At 46.8% G+C, this 15,399-nt stretch overlaps 1 protein-coding gene and 1 long non-coding RNA gene across 4 annotated transcripts in view; one reads left to right on the top strand and one right to left on the bottom strand.

Annotated features, from left to right (window-relative positions):
* The window catches only part of LOC114814651, a 21,884-nt gene extending 8,528 nt beyond the window's left edge, over positions 1 to 13,356 (bottom strand). The window contains exon 1 of one of the 2 annotated variants that reach the window (XR_005660409.1): positions 13,332 to 13,356. This is a non-coding gene — a long non-coding RNA (uncharacterized LOC114814651). Of the gene's footprint in view, positions 1 to 2,777; positions 2,886 to 13,331 lie in introns of those variants that run through there. The other variant, XR_003762405.2, reaches the window with a different exon arrangement.
* The window catches only part of SULT1B1 (sulfotransferase family 1B member 1), a 24,901-nt gene continuing 12,399 nt past the window's right edge, over positions 2,898 to 15,399 (top strand). Inside the window, exons 1-3 of one of the 2 annotated variants that reach the window (XM_007669210.4) lie at positions 2,898 to 2,955; positions 12,998 to 13,299; positions 15,244 to 15,372. In XM_007669210.4, the coding sequence (XP_007667400.2) occupies positions 13,152 to 13,299; positions 15,244 to 15,372 (277 nt within the window). In that variant the 5' untranslated portion in view covers positions 2,898 to 2,955; positions 12,998 to 13,151. Of the gene's footprint in view, positions 2,956 to 3,135; positions 3,624 to 12,997; positions 13,300 to 15,243; positions 15,373 to 15,399 lie in introns of those variants that run through there. The other variant, XM_001510050.5, reaches the window with a different exon arrangement.

The following is a 15,399-nucleotide window of genomic DNA, read 5'->3' as shown; positions in this document are numbered from 1 at the left end:
CTGTCAGGATGAAGAGGCAGATTGACTGTGGTAGGTGAAAGACACAGAGGTTGCAAGCATTTGGCATGTTTGTGAGTGATAAGGTTGTTGACTGCTTGAAAAGTTAGGGCAAAGGGCAGCATTAAACACACTGAGAGTAGCCAAACAGGCTACCCCATAAAAGTGACCTTTCCTTTGCCACATAACTATCAATTCCAGCTAAAAACGATGAAGTCTTGTTAGTGTGACATGACTGACATGATTGAGAATGGAGCAGTGTCTACCCCAACTCCCCGCCCAGATGTCTGATTCATCCTTCTTGGGTTTCGTGTCTGGTTTGAGTTAAGGAAGCAAAATGGGTTCAAATCCCAGTTAAGCCCCATAAAGCCAGAGAGTGTGTAAAATAAATTTGTAATAACATCTCTTCGTATTTAGTTACCTATCAAGTAATTCCAGGAATGCCTGACTGACAAAACAGGTTATTTTCTAGATGGAGTATCAGTGCACTCCTGGGCATATTAGAGAGAAAGAAAGTGAGAGATGGAGGGTGGAAGATAGAGGCAGACAGACAGAAAGGCAGAAAGACAGAGAAGATATTTCAATTAATAGTATTCTTTGAGCTCCTACTGTGAGCAAAGCCTAATACAAAACACTTGGGGAAGTAGAGAGGAAGTAAAAGGTGCGAACTCTGCCCTCAGAGAAACTAGAATCTACCTGGAGTGACGAGCAGAAACAAACTATTTTCAATTAGGAGGAAACCCAGCAATAGAACTAATTATAAAAAGAGAAGGAAACAAGGAAAAAGTGAATAAATAAGTGAATAAAGTGTGGAGTTAAGAAAACGGTAAGGATGTAATTGCTATGAATAGCTATAAACAGGGAAAACTTTGAATTATTGACTTCTATGTTTGGCTGGAAGACCAGGGTTATGGGCTAAGACTCTCCAAAAGAGCTGATCACAGAAGCTGATTAAAGGAAGATCAAAACGATGCTCTTCCTCTACCTCCTATCCCCAAAACACCCTCGCATTTTCTTAGCATTGAGGTTTCCTGTAAACTCCATGAGGTCAGAGATTGCGGTTCCAACTCTATGCCATTCTCCCAAACAGTAGCGTGCGATCCACACAGTAGGTACTCAATACTACTATTGATTGAGGGACTGAGGGATTTCCTTTTCCCTTAGGCTTTTTCCAGGTTCCTCCCGAAATGAGGTCCCTAGAGTGGAATGAAGTTCTTTGCTGAGCCGTAGAGAAGCTCAGGACACCAGTCACCTGACAGGCATGCTAACAAAATGATGTCCTTCTCAGGTGGTGACCTGGTTCAGTCCAGCGTGGGGCAAAGCAAACAAAAAGCAGCATGGCCTAGTGGATAGAGCACAGGCCTGGGAGTGGGAAAGTGGGAGGAGTTGGCATCCCTCTTGCCCTTAGTGCCACTTTACCCCATCCCATCCCCTACATCCTTCTCTTTCCCTTCTTTCTAAGCCCAGATTACTCTCCTCTACCAACCACCGGGCTCCTACCTACTTTCCAACACATCTCCACCCCACAAAGCTCTCCTGTCCCCCCCCCCCAGAGACCCCGATCTCTCAGTCAGTCGACTGTATTTATTGAGGGTTTACTGTGTGCAGAGCACTGTACTAAGCACTTGGGAGAGCACAATGTAACAGACACATTCCCCGCCCACAACCAACTCTTCCAACACCCATTCCCAGGTTCTGGGCTCCAAACCCCCCTCCGCTACTTGTCTACGGTGTGACCTTGGGCAAGTCATTTTACTTCTCTGTGCCTCAGTTACCTCATCTGTAAAATGGGGATTAAGACTGCGAGCCCCATGTAAGACGTGGACTTGGCCCAACTAGCTAGTGTCTACCTCAGGGTTTAGTACAGTGACTGGCACAGAGTGAGTGCTTAATAGGTACCATTAAAAAAAAAAAAAGAAGGGAGCAGTTCAATGTGCTCGGTCGCATTGGGGAGACGAGAAGACAAAAGTGAAAACAGCCGAAAACGACAAATGTGGTGAGGCAATAAGAGGCAGTCTGCGGGTGCCCAGACTAGTTGGAATCGTGGGTCTCACACTGGTCTTTTCACCTACGCATGCCCCCCTTCTCCGTCCGTAGACTGCAAGTTTCTTGTGTGCGGAGATCGCACCTACCAACTCTGTTGTATCGCTCTTTCCCAAGCACTTAGTACAGTGCTCTGCACACAGTAAGCGTTCAGTAAATACCACCGATTATTTGATTGGAAGACTAACTTCACAAGTTGTGGTTTCCTTGAGCACGGATATTATATACTAATTTTTAAAGTTAGTTGAATAGGTCTACGTACATACAGATCTATTCAGAGAGGTAGGTAGGTAGATACAGCCCAAAGAGGCTATAATCCCTGATTTTTTCTGCACAAAGGGAGCACTCCATAAATACCACTGATTGATTGACTGATTGATCCCCTCCCACCCCAGTTCCATAACACTGATTTTTCAGAAACTCTGAAACTCTGATTTCTCCCCATTGATTTTTCAGAAACCCTGAAACTCTGATTTTTCCCCTATCTGCAATTTACTGTACAGGCTGTCCTCCTGATAAAGTGCATGCCTCTTGGCAGCACAGATCCTGTCCAGCACATCTTGTACTGTCCTCTCCCAAGTACTTAGTTCAGGGTTCTGCCCTCAGTAAGTGTCAATAAATACCACGGACTGATTGATCGATTGAGGGGTAGACCAAGGACTCTAGGACCCCCTCACCCTGAAAACCTCGTTTAAGTCTTCTTGTGTCTTAAGTTTTCTTGTTTAAGTTTTTCACACCTTACTGAGATTCCAGGGATGGTTTAGGAGATCTGTGATTTCTTCATTCCCCCCTGCTGAGGTCCTCGGTGGCAGAACTTTCGTGGCTGGCACTGAGACCAAAAGAAGGGCCAATGGAAGGACAGAAAAGGACAAACCTTTCAGATTTGGCCTGGAATAACCTGGAAAAGGGGGAGAGGTAAGATGGGCTTTGAAGAAGGGAACTTCCAATCCCTCCCTCCTTTTTCGCCTTTTCCTTCACCTCCTTCAGGGAAGGTGATCTTTATTTGTCCCTCCAGTTGCTGCCTTTTGGTGGGCCATCTCCTTCTCTTTATAAAGTCAAGATAGTCACTGTGGTCACCGACTGTATTCACAAGGTATGGAAGATTCCCCCTCCAAAGATTTACATGTACAGAGCCAACTTTATCCAAAAGCTCCATTAGGTCATGACTGACATCAGCCGGGGAGAAGGAAGCATAAGAATGATACATGTGGGTCATTATTTCCTGCACGTCCTCCTCTCCTCAGCCTCATCTGAACCGTCTCAGGGACCTTCAGAGCCGACTGTGACTTTGTTCCCAGCTAGCCTCCGCCCAGTCTGCATTTCCTCCTTCATCCTGCCTGCCTTAAATCCAGCGCTGGAAGAGCAGAGATTGTGCCTCTCCTGCTATTTCACACCAGATTCTTGAAATTGAAACTTCATTTCTTAGTCTGGAGGCCCAAAGTGGCTCGCTCTTGGCCAGTTGCTTCCTCAGCTTTTTCCTCTCCCTCCCCCCAACCTCCGGTCCAGAAATCTGACCCTGATTGTCAGGCCTGGCTTCCAGCTGCTCAATCCTGGGGCCTTAGGAGCGACCAGAGAGGAGAACGGTAAATCATGACTTTGTTTTCGGGGAGGTTTGTTTCTCTCTTCGTGTCGAGGGACGTTTCTGTTTCTAGAACGTCGGGCCTGGGTTTTTTCTGCTGATTTATGTGGTGGGATACAAGGGGATCTTCTGTCAAGGCTCAAAATGACCTAGGAGTTTCAGGATTGTTGCTTAATCCATGCTGAATCCCTGAGGATTTTCAATTCGGAGTCTTACTGGGGGAATGCCACAGGAAGAGACTGGGAAATTCATTCTTAAGGTCGGCACCGAAAAGAAACAATGCTACGGAAGTACGGTGATCTACAGAAAAAGGCAGTGACAGCAATCTAGGGAGTTTGTAGAGTTGACGGTGGACCTGGGTCCTTCCCTTTCTCTCCCAGTGGTCTGCTCTGTGACCTTGGGCAGATCGCTTAACTCCTCTGTGTCTCCCTTTCCTATTCTGTAAAAAGCCGATGATACAGGGAGTCCAAGATTTAAGGCGTTTTAACTGAAGACAAGTGACACATATATTTCTAAATGTAGGTACAATTGCAGCTTTACAACACGTGAGTTACAACATTTGCTTCCCCGATTGCCCTAGCACCAGCGCCAAGGCCAATGTTCTGGAACCACGGAAAATGAGGAAATCATTTTAAAAAACCAGCGAGGGGAGGGGAAAGATAAGTCTGTAGTGTTTGGGATGAGAGATAGAGGAGGGAAACAAAGTGAGAAAGGCTGAGAGATGGGAGGGAAGGGTGACTTGAATGCCAGGGAGAGTCACCGGGGAAGGTTGACGTGTCCGATTTTATGGTGAAGAGAGAGAGCCCTGTTGTTGGTTCAGGGGAAAGGACGCTGCTCTGGGAATCAGGATACCTAGTATTCTAGTCCTGCTTCTCCCTGGAGGTGGAGGCCACAGATGCCCTTTGCAAAATGCTCCACCCCTGCCCGCCCGCTTGCTCGTTGGTCTCCGAGCCCCAGCGGGTACGTGACTGGCAGGATGAGCGACTGTGAGAGGTTCTGCCCAGGCCACCAGTGCTATCAGCACTTAGAACAGTGCTTGGCACATAGTAAACGCTTAACAAATACCATCATCATCATTAATCCTTTCCTTCAGGCTCTCTGTCAAGAAGACTCAGCCCTTGCTCATCCTCCAATCCTGATGGTAGATGAGTATGGCTTTTAACTCAATCATCTTGCCCCCTCCTATCAGCCCGCACATTTTGTTCCTCTTATTCTAACCTTCTCATTGTACCTTGAACTTGTCTGTCTCACCGCCAACCTCTTGCTCACATCCTGCCTCTGGCCCGGAACGCCCTCCTTCCTCAGAACTGACAGACGACTACTTTTCCCCTACTTTAAAGCCTAATTGAAGACACATCTCCTCCATGAGGCCTTCTCTGACTGCGCCCTCCTTTCCTCTTCTCCCACTCCCTTCTATGTCACCCTGACTTGCTCCCTTTATTCACCCCCACTAGCCCTACAGCACTTATGTCCATGTCTGTAATTTATTTATATTAATATCTGTCCCCCCTCTAGAATGGAAACTCACTAAGGGCGGGGAATGTGTCTGTTTACAGTTGTATTGTACTCTCCCAAGCACTTAGCACGGTGCTCTGCACACAGTAAGCGCTCAGTAAATACAACTGACTGACTGATGGGCAGAGCTTCCTCATCCATCATTTCTGATGAAGGAAAAATTGGCTATTCTATCAGAGACCTCTCGACTTCCGTTTGAGAACCTGTATGACTTACGGGAAAAAAGCACGGGTTTGGGAATCAGAGGACCTAGATTCTTATCCTGGCTCTGTCACTTACCTGCTGTGTGATCTTGAACTTCTCTGTGCCTCAGTTTCCTCATCTGTAAAATGGGAATTCAATACCTGTTTTTTTAATGGTATTTGTTGAGCACTTACTATTTGCCAGGCACCGTACTAAGCACTGGGGTAGATACAAAATAATCAGGTTGGACACAGTCCCTGTTCCACACGGTGCTCATTCTCTTAATCTCCATTTTAAAGATGAGGTATTTGAGGCACAGAGAAGTGAAGTGACTGTCCAAGGTCACACAGCAGACTAGTGGTAGATTCGAGATTAGAATCCAGGTCTTTCTGACTCCAGGCCCACCCTTTATCCACTAGGCCATGTTGTTTATCCTTCCTACTTAGACTGTGAGCCCCATATGAGGCAGTGACTGTTTCTGGACTGGTTATTTTGTGTCTACAGTGCTTGGCATTTAATAAATGCTTAACAAATACCACGGTTATTATTAGTAATAGAATTACATTATTACGGCTATGTTACTCGTCTCCAAATATTTGAGTACCCGATTCTAATTTTAGTAACAATTAATGTGTCAAACCTTGGCTCAGAAACCAACTTCCCCAATTATAAGCTTATTTCTCAGGGAAAAGTGGTTCTAATTTACAACATCAACCCACAGGCTGAAGGAATCGATGGTATTTTATGATTCAGAACTGAGAGTCAATCCATCACTGCCTTTGAAGCACACCATCGTGCCCGATGATTACCTGAAATACTTGCTTCTTTCTACCTCACAGGAATGTTGTGAAGATTAAACGAGATACATAGTCAAAAGCACTTGAGAAAAATTAATCAATCTATCAGTCATATTTATGGATTGCTTACTGGGTGCAGAACACTGGACTAAGTGCTTGGGCGAGTACAAAATAACAAGCGTCAGTAGATACACTCCCTGCCCACAGTGAGCTTACAATTTAGAGGGGGAGGTGGGCAGTAATATTAATAAATACACTAAATTATGGTTATGTACATAAACGCTGTGGGATATTGTACGGTATTGTACTTTCTTAAGTGCTTAGTACAGTGTTCGGCATAAAGTAGGCATTCAGTAAAGACCACTGATTGATTATTATCATTAGTATGATGATTTAGATCTTCACTATTATATTTATGAAGCATTTACTATGTTTGAGGCCCTGGGGTAGGTGCGAGATAAAAAGATAGGACACCATCCCTGTCGCATCCGGGACTCACAGCCTAAGCCGTAGCGAGAACCGGTATCTCAGCCCCATTTTAGAGATGAGGAAACTGAGGCCCAGAGAGGTTAAGTGACTTGCCCTAGGTTAGACAGTTGGCTAGTGGTAGAGCCAGGATAAGACCGTTCGTCTCACTCCTCCCAGTTCCCTGCTTTTCCCACTGAGCCACACTGTCTCTCTCTTATTATTTAAACCCTCTGTGGGATGGTGAATACTTCAGCTGTTGATTCCTGTGAATAGCCAACATGTATGAGTGCACGTTGAAGAGTTATGGGGGTGGGCTGATTCAGACTGGAGAAGCAAAATAGAAGAAAGGGGAGGATGATGTGAAGGAAAGGATAATTTCCATTTCTCCTAAGGAGTACTTCTGGGCCAAGCTTGGTTGGTTCACATTCTTTTCTGCTCTAGAGAGGCTCAGGCTTTTGGGCTGGTTCTTTCCTAATGCCTGCTTGCTTCACTTTTATTCCTAAGGGGCTTATTCCTTTTCACGAGCAGGAACTAAACAAGGCAGGGGATTGTTATATTGTACTCTCCCAAGCTCTTAGTTTGGTGCTTGGCACACAGTAATTACTCAATTAATACGACTGAATGAATGAATGAATGAATGAATGAAAGACTTGGGATGCTTTTTAGCCAGATTCGGGTGCCCATTCATTATGTTTTCTGCCACGGAGTCCAGTTTTCAGCTGGTGTACCCCTTGTCTGGTCTGGAAACAGCACCGGGTGCCTGTATTTCTGACAAGCTAATTTTCAATAACAATAATAATTACTATTATTATGGTATTTTTAAAGGGCTTATAATGTGCCAGGCACTGTACTAAGCACTGGGATGAATACAAACAAATCGGGTTGGTCACAGTCCCTGTCCCAAGTGGGGCTCACGGTCTCGATCCCCATTGTACAGATGCAGTAACTGAGGCCCAAAGAAGTAGAAGTGACCTGCCCAAGGTCACACAGCAGACGAGTGGCAGAGCCGGGATTAGAACCCATGACCTTCTGACTCCCAGGCCCGGGCTCTATCCACTACACCATGCTGCTTCTCACTACACTTCAATGCCAGCCTCGCTCCACCTCCGCTTCCGTCTCCTAGTGCCTCGGCTCGGAAGCGGTGCCCGTGTTGGCAGGGACCCTGGAGGGGAACCGGAGGCTTTGGGGCAAGTCGGGGGGCCAGAGATCCCCTGGGAGAAACACTCTAGTTTCTTGTGGCCTCTGACAAGACTTCTACGAACTGATACTTGTGACATCGGGACCTGATAGGTAGCACCTGCCCGGTGTCCCTCTGTAATACCCCGGGCAGTCTTCTTGTGGGGCATTCTAAGTCAGGCTCTACTGCTCTTTGCAAACTGAAGGTCCATTCCAGCTCTGCCACTCGCCTGCTGTGTGACCTTGGGCGAGTCAATAAACTGCTCTGTGCCTCAGCTTCCTCATTTGTAAATGGGGAAAACCATCTCTCCTCCCTCCCGCTTAGACTGCGAGCCCCATGTGTGTCAGGGGCTGTCTGCCCAGATTACCTTGTAGTGACCCCGGCACTTAGTACGGTGCTTGGCACATAATAAGTGCTTAACGAATGCCACAATTATTATTATTTTCATTCCCAAGGCTGTCTTCTGGGGCCCACTAAAAGGATGCCAGATTCCTCCAGAAAGGATGTTGGGTTGAGAGTCAGCTTTGGGTCCCTGTCTCAGCCTCTTGTATACTCTGCTTCCTTCTCGGACTAGATTACTAGGTTCGGGTCTCTTCCACTGAAACGGTGTGGCCTGATCAAGAGAGCACCTGAGAATCAGAGGACCTGGATTCTAATTCCGGCTCCGCCACTCGTCTGCTGTGTGACCTTGGGCAAATCGTTTAACTTCTCTGTGCCACAGTTATCTCATCTGTAGAATGGGGATCAAGACTTTTAGCCCCATGAAGGACATGGACTGTGTCCAACCTCCATTAGCTTGTTCCTCCTCCTGTGCTTTGAACGGTGCTTGACGCGTAGTAAGGGCTTAGCAAATGCCATCGTTAGCATTAATAAATACCACTGATTGATTGAGCCACCCTCCGCATCAAACCACCGTTTTCTGAGTCTCCAGGTAGCTCCTCAGTGAAGAATTTGCATTTCCAGGAAACAAAATGCCTGTACGTGGCACCCGTGCAGTTGAGAAATTCTCCAGCTTTGGGAGACGAGAATTAGCCGCAGTCTTGGGAGTTGGTTGGAATCCAAACATTGACTTCGTCTAGGTGTGGCTGAATGACTCGAGCTGTGCAAATACATTGCTTAGAGAAAATCTTTTTGTTCAGCTCACTCTGTTGCAATATAAAGGGTGATTTGCTTATACAATGATACGTACAACATATTTTTCTTGCTTGACTGGCGAAGGGCCAGATGAAGTCAAGAATGACAGTGAGATAGCCATTTTAAGGATAAGTAAAAGCTACCAAATGATAATGAGAGTGGTATTTGTAAAACACTTACCATGTGCCAAGCACCATATTAAGCACCGGGATAGATGATAAGATAATTAAGTTAGGCACACATGAGGCTCACAATGTAAGGGGTGGGAGCTGGGGGGTGGCAGAGAACAGGTCTTTCATTCCCATTTTGCAGTTGGGGAAATTGAGGCATAGAAATTCTGAAGTGATTTTCCCAAGGCCATACAGCAGGAAAGCCTCAGAGCTGGGATTAGAACCCAGGTTCTCTGATTCCCAAGCCTGTACCCTTTCCCCTAAATCACACTCTTAACTCTCCTGCCGTGAGATAAAGTTGGAAAGTAGCCCTAATTCCAATTTATTGCTGGAATACCTAAGGCATGACTTTACTGACCTTAGAATAACACAATATATGGATTGCTTTTCTTAAGCTCTTTCGACCCAGGGCCAAGACAACCAAGAGAGGCAGGGATTTCGAATCTGGTTGGGGCAGTAAACCCTGATTGAGGATTCTAGATCCTTGACCACTTGTGGTGGGTCTGAGTTCCAGATTTATGCCAGAGTTTGAAATACCACCAGTCTCTCAATCAGATCCTCCTCTTCCAAACCCAAAACCTTGTTACCCTTGACTCCTCTCTCTCATTCAACTCGCATATTCAATCTGTTACTAAATCCTGTCAGTTTGACCTTCACAACATTGCTAAAATCTGCCCTTTCTTCTCCATCTAAACTGATGCCATGCTAATCTACGCACTATTTTATCCCCCCTTGATTATTGTATCGGCCTCCTTGCTGACCTCCCTGAATCCTGTCTCTTCCTACTCCAGTACATACTTCATTCTGCTTCAGAGGTCATGAGTTCGAATCCCGGCTCTGCCACTTGTCAGCTGTGTGACTGTGGGCAAGTCACTTCACTTCTCTGGGCCTCAGTTCCCTCACCTGTAAAATGGGGATCAAGACTGTGAGCCCCACGTGGGACAACCTGATTCCCCTGTGTCTACCCCAGCGCTTAGAACAGTGCTCTGCACATAGTAAGCGCTCAACAAATACCAACATTATTATTCTGCTTCCCTGATCATTTTTCTACAGAAACGTTCAGGCCATGTTTTCCCACTCCTCAAGAACTTCCAGTGGTTGCCCAGTCAGCTCCGCATCAAACAGAAACTCTTTAACCATCGGCTTGAAAACACTCATTGTCTTTGCTGTCTCCTATCTCACCTTGCCCGTGCACTTTATTCCTCTAATGCTAATTTCTCACTGTACCTTGATCTCGTCCATCTCACAGATGACCTCTCTCGCCCACGCCCTGCCTCTGGCCTGGAACGCCTTCCCTCTTCATGTCTGACAGACAATTACGCTCCCCACCTTCAAAGCGTTATCGAAGGTCCATCTCCTCCAAGAGGGCTTCCCTGACTGACCCCTCCTTTCCCCTTCTTCCAGTCCCCTCTGCTTTGCCCTGACTTGCTCCCTTTATTCATCCCCGCTCCCAGCCCCACATCTGTAATTTTATTCATTTATATTAATGTCTGTCTCCCTATCTAGAATGTAAGCTCGTTATGGGCAGGGAATGGGTCTGTTATGTTCTTATATTGTACTACCCCAAGCACCTAGTACAGTGCTCTGCACAGAGTAAGCACTCAAGTAAATATGACTGACTGACTTTTCCAGTCTCTGCAGTCAGTTTTATTGGCAAATCTTAGCCCACCCAACCATGGTTTCCGGCCCAACCAGGAAGTCAACAAGCAGCTTGGCCTAGAGGAAAGGGCACCAACCTAGGAGTCAGAGGACCTGATTTCTAATCCTGGCTCTACACGTGCCTGCTGTGTGACCTTAGGCAGGTCATGGAACTTCTCTGGACCTCAATTTCCTCATCTATAAAATGGGGATTCAGGAACTGTTCTCCCTTCTCCTTCCACTAAGAGTCTTATGGAGGGGAGGGACCATGATAAATTTGTACCTACCCCAGTGCTTAGAACAGTGCTTGCCACATAGTAGGCACTTAACAAATACTGTAATTATGAAATGACTCCTTCATTTTTAGTCCCTCCCCGCACTTACTAAGTATAGTCTATTTTATTGCCTGTCTCCTTCTAGGCTGGTAAAGTCCTTGAGGGCAGGGATCATTTATGCCAACTTGACTGTACTAAATCTCAAACATTTAATACAGTGCTCTGCTTCAGATTAAGCACTCAGTGATAACCATTCACTGGTTAAGTAATAATAATAATAATGGTATTTGCTAAGGGCTTAAATATGTGCCAAGCACTGTTCTAAGCACTGGGGTAGATATAGGGTAAACAGGTTGTCCCATGTGGGGCTCACAGTCTTAATCTTTATTTTATAGATGAGGTAACTGAGGCACAGTGAAGTGAAGCCCAAAGTCACCCAGCTGACAAGTGGTGGAGCCGAGATTAGAACCCACGCCCTCTGACTCCCAAACCCGGGTTCGTTCCACTAAGCTACGCTGCTCCTCTTCATCACCGTCTCTGTTCTTTCCATTGTTCTCTTCTCTTAAAATCTGCTGTGTTATGCCTTTCCGTCGCATCTGGCTAGATAGCAAGCTCCTTGAGGAGAGGGATCGTCCTTTACCTCTCAAACACTTAGTACAGTATCCTGTCTACAGAAGACCCTCAATCAATCCTATTGATTGATAGACAGTTGGGACTCTCTCCTAGCCAATCCTCCCAAGCTTAAACAGAAGTCATTTTAACCCCCCGCTGGTTATCTCTCCTCTTTGGTTTTACTTTCTAGGGTTTTCTTGTAAGCCAGCTGAAAAGGGTCACTATTCTCCTAACTCTCAAACCATTTAGTTGGGAAACATCTGGGAAAGCTCCAAGAAAATGAACTCTTTCAAGCAAATCAGAAAAGACAGAGAAGTGAAAAGACCAGATTCCTATCTGGTTACTATCTAGGTCATGGAGACCAACATTCTCATCTCCTTGCGATAACCAACCTCTTTCGGGTAACCAGAGCCTTCGGGAAGGTTGGAATTCCCCTCTGAAAACACTGAGGTGGACCATAAATCTCAGTCCATCTGGGTTCACCCAGGATTTTTATGGGACAATTTTGCACTGATCCCCTGGCAAATCTTATCTCCCAACTGCTCGATCAATCGATCTAATAAGAGTTTCTATTGAGTGCTTCCTAAAATGGCCACCGAGGGACCCATGATCTGGCCACACTGCTCCAAAACGGGGTGATGGTGTAAAATCCACCCTGTCACACCGTCTGTAGAGACTCACAGCCCAGGAATGCAGTCGAAGCCCAAAGTCTGATGGAACTGTGGACTTATGCCCTTTTCTTTGGTGACAGAACAGGATAATCTTCCCGTGGTTTGACAAAGAACATTTTGTCTTCCAAATCTAGCCCTCTGGGGTTGCTTTTCTCCGGTACCCGCAACAGGCGTAGTCCTTGTTAATTATTGTAAATGCTCCAGAAATGATTTATGAACAAGTGTGTAGACCTTCCCGAAGACCTTTGTATTCCCAAAGGAACACCGGCATCGATCCAGAAGAACAGGCTGAGCCTTTCTCCATCTGCCCTTCTGCTTTCTCCAACATTTCAGCTGGCTTCCTGTTTTGTTGAAACACTATTTTGGGGTTTGAGTAAAAGCTGAGTTACAGTTTGGGATCTCTGGGAAGGGACATCTCAGCCTGGTGGGATACAAGAAAAGAGAAAGAAGAGAAGGAGAGAGTGTGATGGAAAGAGCACAGAACTGGGAATCTGGGAAGCAGGGAAACAGGAGACTTTTCCTTTTTAAAAGTATATTTTAAGAGCTAATTACACGTCAGGCACTGTTCTAAGCACTGGGGTAGACAAGAGAAGAATCCCCCAACTTCTTAGTACAGTGCTCTTGCACCCAGTAAGTGCTCAGTAAATGCGGTGGACTGGCTGACTAACTATATTTTAATTCATCCCCAGGGATGGTGACATCAAAGACTTTGACTAACTGGCCCCTGTTTGCCATCAGGTGTAACAGCAATTGACCTTTGTCCTTCGTGTCAGACTGCAAATACAGAGGACAGCTTTATTTAATCAGCAGCTGGGCATCCCCCCATTTAGGCCCGCCACTACTCTGGTTCCGTTCAGACAACCGAAGGCTCCCCTACCCGCCCGCCACCAGAATGTCGTCCCTGGAAGGCATCTTGCGACAGGACTTGAAGATGGTTCATGGATACCCCATGATCCTACCGTTTTCATCTGACTGGGAAAGGATCGAGCAATTCCAGGCCAGGCCTGATGACATCGTCATTGCCACTTACCCCAAGTCCGGTGAGCTTTGTGGGTTCTGGAAGGAGACTCACCTGATTCCGCAGTCTCTCACTCGGGTTCTGCCAACTGTCCCCAAGAACCGGATGAAGGTGGCCAATATAAACAAAAGAAGGGCGATACTTGGGAAATCGCATCAGTTCTCCCCTTCTCTCGATTAACAGCTCATTGAAGGAGTTTAGTACAGCGTTCAGCGCACGGTCAACACTCAGTAAATATCAACTATTGATTTGATCTGCCAGCTGCTAAGAAGCAGGGGGTAATAATAATCACAAAAATAATGACGGTATTTGCTAAGTGCCTACTATGTGCCAGGCACTGTTCTAAGCACCGGCCAGATACATGATAATTGGGTTGGACACAGTCCCTGTCCCACATAGGGCTCACAGTCTTAATCCCCATTTTACAGATGAGGGAACTGAGGCACAGAGAAGTTAAATGACTTGCCCAACGTCACAGAGCAGACCAGTGGTGGAGCAGGGATTAGAACCTATGACCTTCTGACGCTCAGTCGCGTGCTCCGTCCTCTAGGCCATGTTGCTTCAGCGTGGCTCAGTGGAAAGAGCCTGGGCTTCAGAGTCAGAGGTCATGGGTTCGACTCCCAGCTCTGCCACTTGTCAGCTGTGTGACTGTGGGCAAGTCACTTCACTTCTCTGGGCCTCCGTTACCTCATCTGTAAAATGGGGATTAACTGTGAGCCTCACGTGGGACGACCTGATTACCCTGTATTTACCCCGGTGCTTAGAACAGTGCTCTGCACATAGTAAGCGCTTCACAAATACCAACATTATTATTCTCTCAGGGGATGCTGACTGAATTTCCTAAAGTCTCCCAATTACTCCTTCAGCACTCTACTCCTACTTCCTCATCTTCCTCCTGCTTTCCAGCTGTCTCTCACAAGTCTTCAGCACGTTCTAAAAATCCACCCCACTTCTCTGCACCCCCACCGTCTTTTCTCAGCTCCTCAAATCACTTTCTCCTCCATTCCCTCTCCTGCCTTCACCACCATTTTCAGCTCTCTGATGGCTCCTTCCCCTCTTGCTTTCAAACATGCTCGACTCCCCCGTTCTTTGAAAGCCCTCTCTCCTCCCCACCACCCTCCTCAAACTATTTATAGCCCCATCTCCCTACCTGGCCTAATGGATAGAGCACAGGCCTGGGGGTCAGAAGGATCTGGGTTCTAATTCTGGCTCTGCCATGTGTCTGCTGTGTGGCCTTGGGCAAGTCGCTTAACATCTCTGTGCCTCCGTGACCTCATCTGTAAAATGGGAATTAAGACTGTGAGCCCCGTGTGGGACGTAGATCGTGTCCCACCTGATTAGCTCGTATCTACCTCAGTGCTTAGTACGGTGCCAGGGACATAGTAAGTGCTTAACAAATACCATCCCAAAAAAGAAAAAACACTAGACTAGAAGATGTTAAGCGTGTTGTGGAACGTGTCTACCAAATCCGTTATACTGTAATCTCCCAAGCACATCATACAGTGCCCTGCACACAGTTAGCTCTCAGTGAGATTGATTGGTTGATTAACTATATCTATCTACTTCCCCTTGCTTCCAGCGCCACATCTCTACTTCAAGATCCTGCCAGCACCTGAACTCAAGTCCTCTGGCTCCCAGAAAAGTGCTTTATCCGCTAGGCCATACTGCTTCCCGCTCTTCTCTTCATCCAACGTTCTCCAACCCGCTGTCCTCATTCCTTCCAAGTCAGGCTTCCGGCTGTATCTGGCTTTAATCTCTCTTGCCTCTATGCCCAACTTGGAACTCTCTCCCTCTTTCTCTCCCCAGATCCGACGGATCACAGCCTGCCGTCAATCACCCCGGCCCCGGGGGAGGGGAGTAAAGGGGACGGAAGAGTCAAACCACCCCGCCGGTGACCCCGTTCTCTTGCCCAGAGTGTTTCGGTGGATTTCGTGACTGACCGTGTTGCCCTCTGACTTTCCTCCAGGGACCACTTGGCTAAGTGAAATCGTGGATATGGTTCTGAACAAGGGTGATGTGGAGAAATGTGAGCGGGACTTCATGAGCAGGAAGGTGCCCATGCTGGAGCTGTCAGCTCCGGGTCAGAGGTTAACAGGTGACTGTTCACTCTCTTTATGTGTGG

The sequence above is a fragment of the Ornithorhynchus anatinus genome, chromosome 10, assembly GCF_004115215.2.
Source record: "Ornithorhynchus anatinus isolate Pmale09 chromosome 10, mOrnAna1.pri.v4, whole genome shotgun sequence".
NCBI classification, from domain to species: domain Eukaryota; kingdom Metazoa; phylum Chordata; class Mammalia; order Monotremata; family Ornithorhynchidae; genus Ornithorhynchus; species Ornithorhynchus anatinus.
Note: the sequence above shows the minus strand (reverse complement) of the source record. Positions and strands in the feature narration are given on the sequence as shown.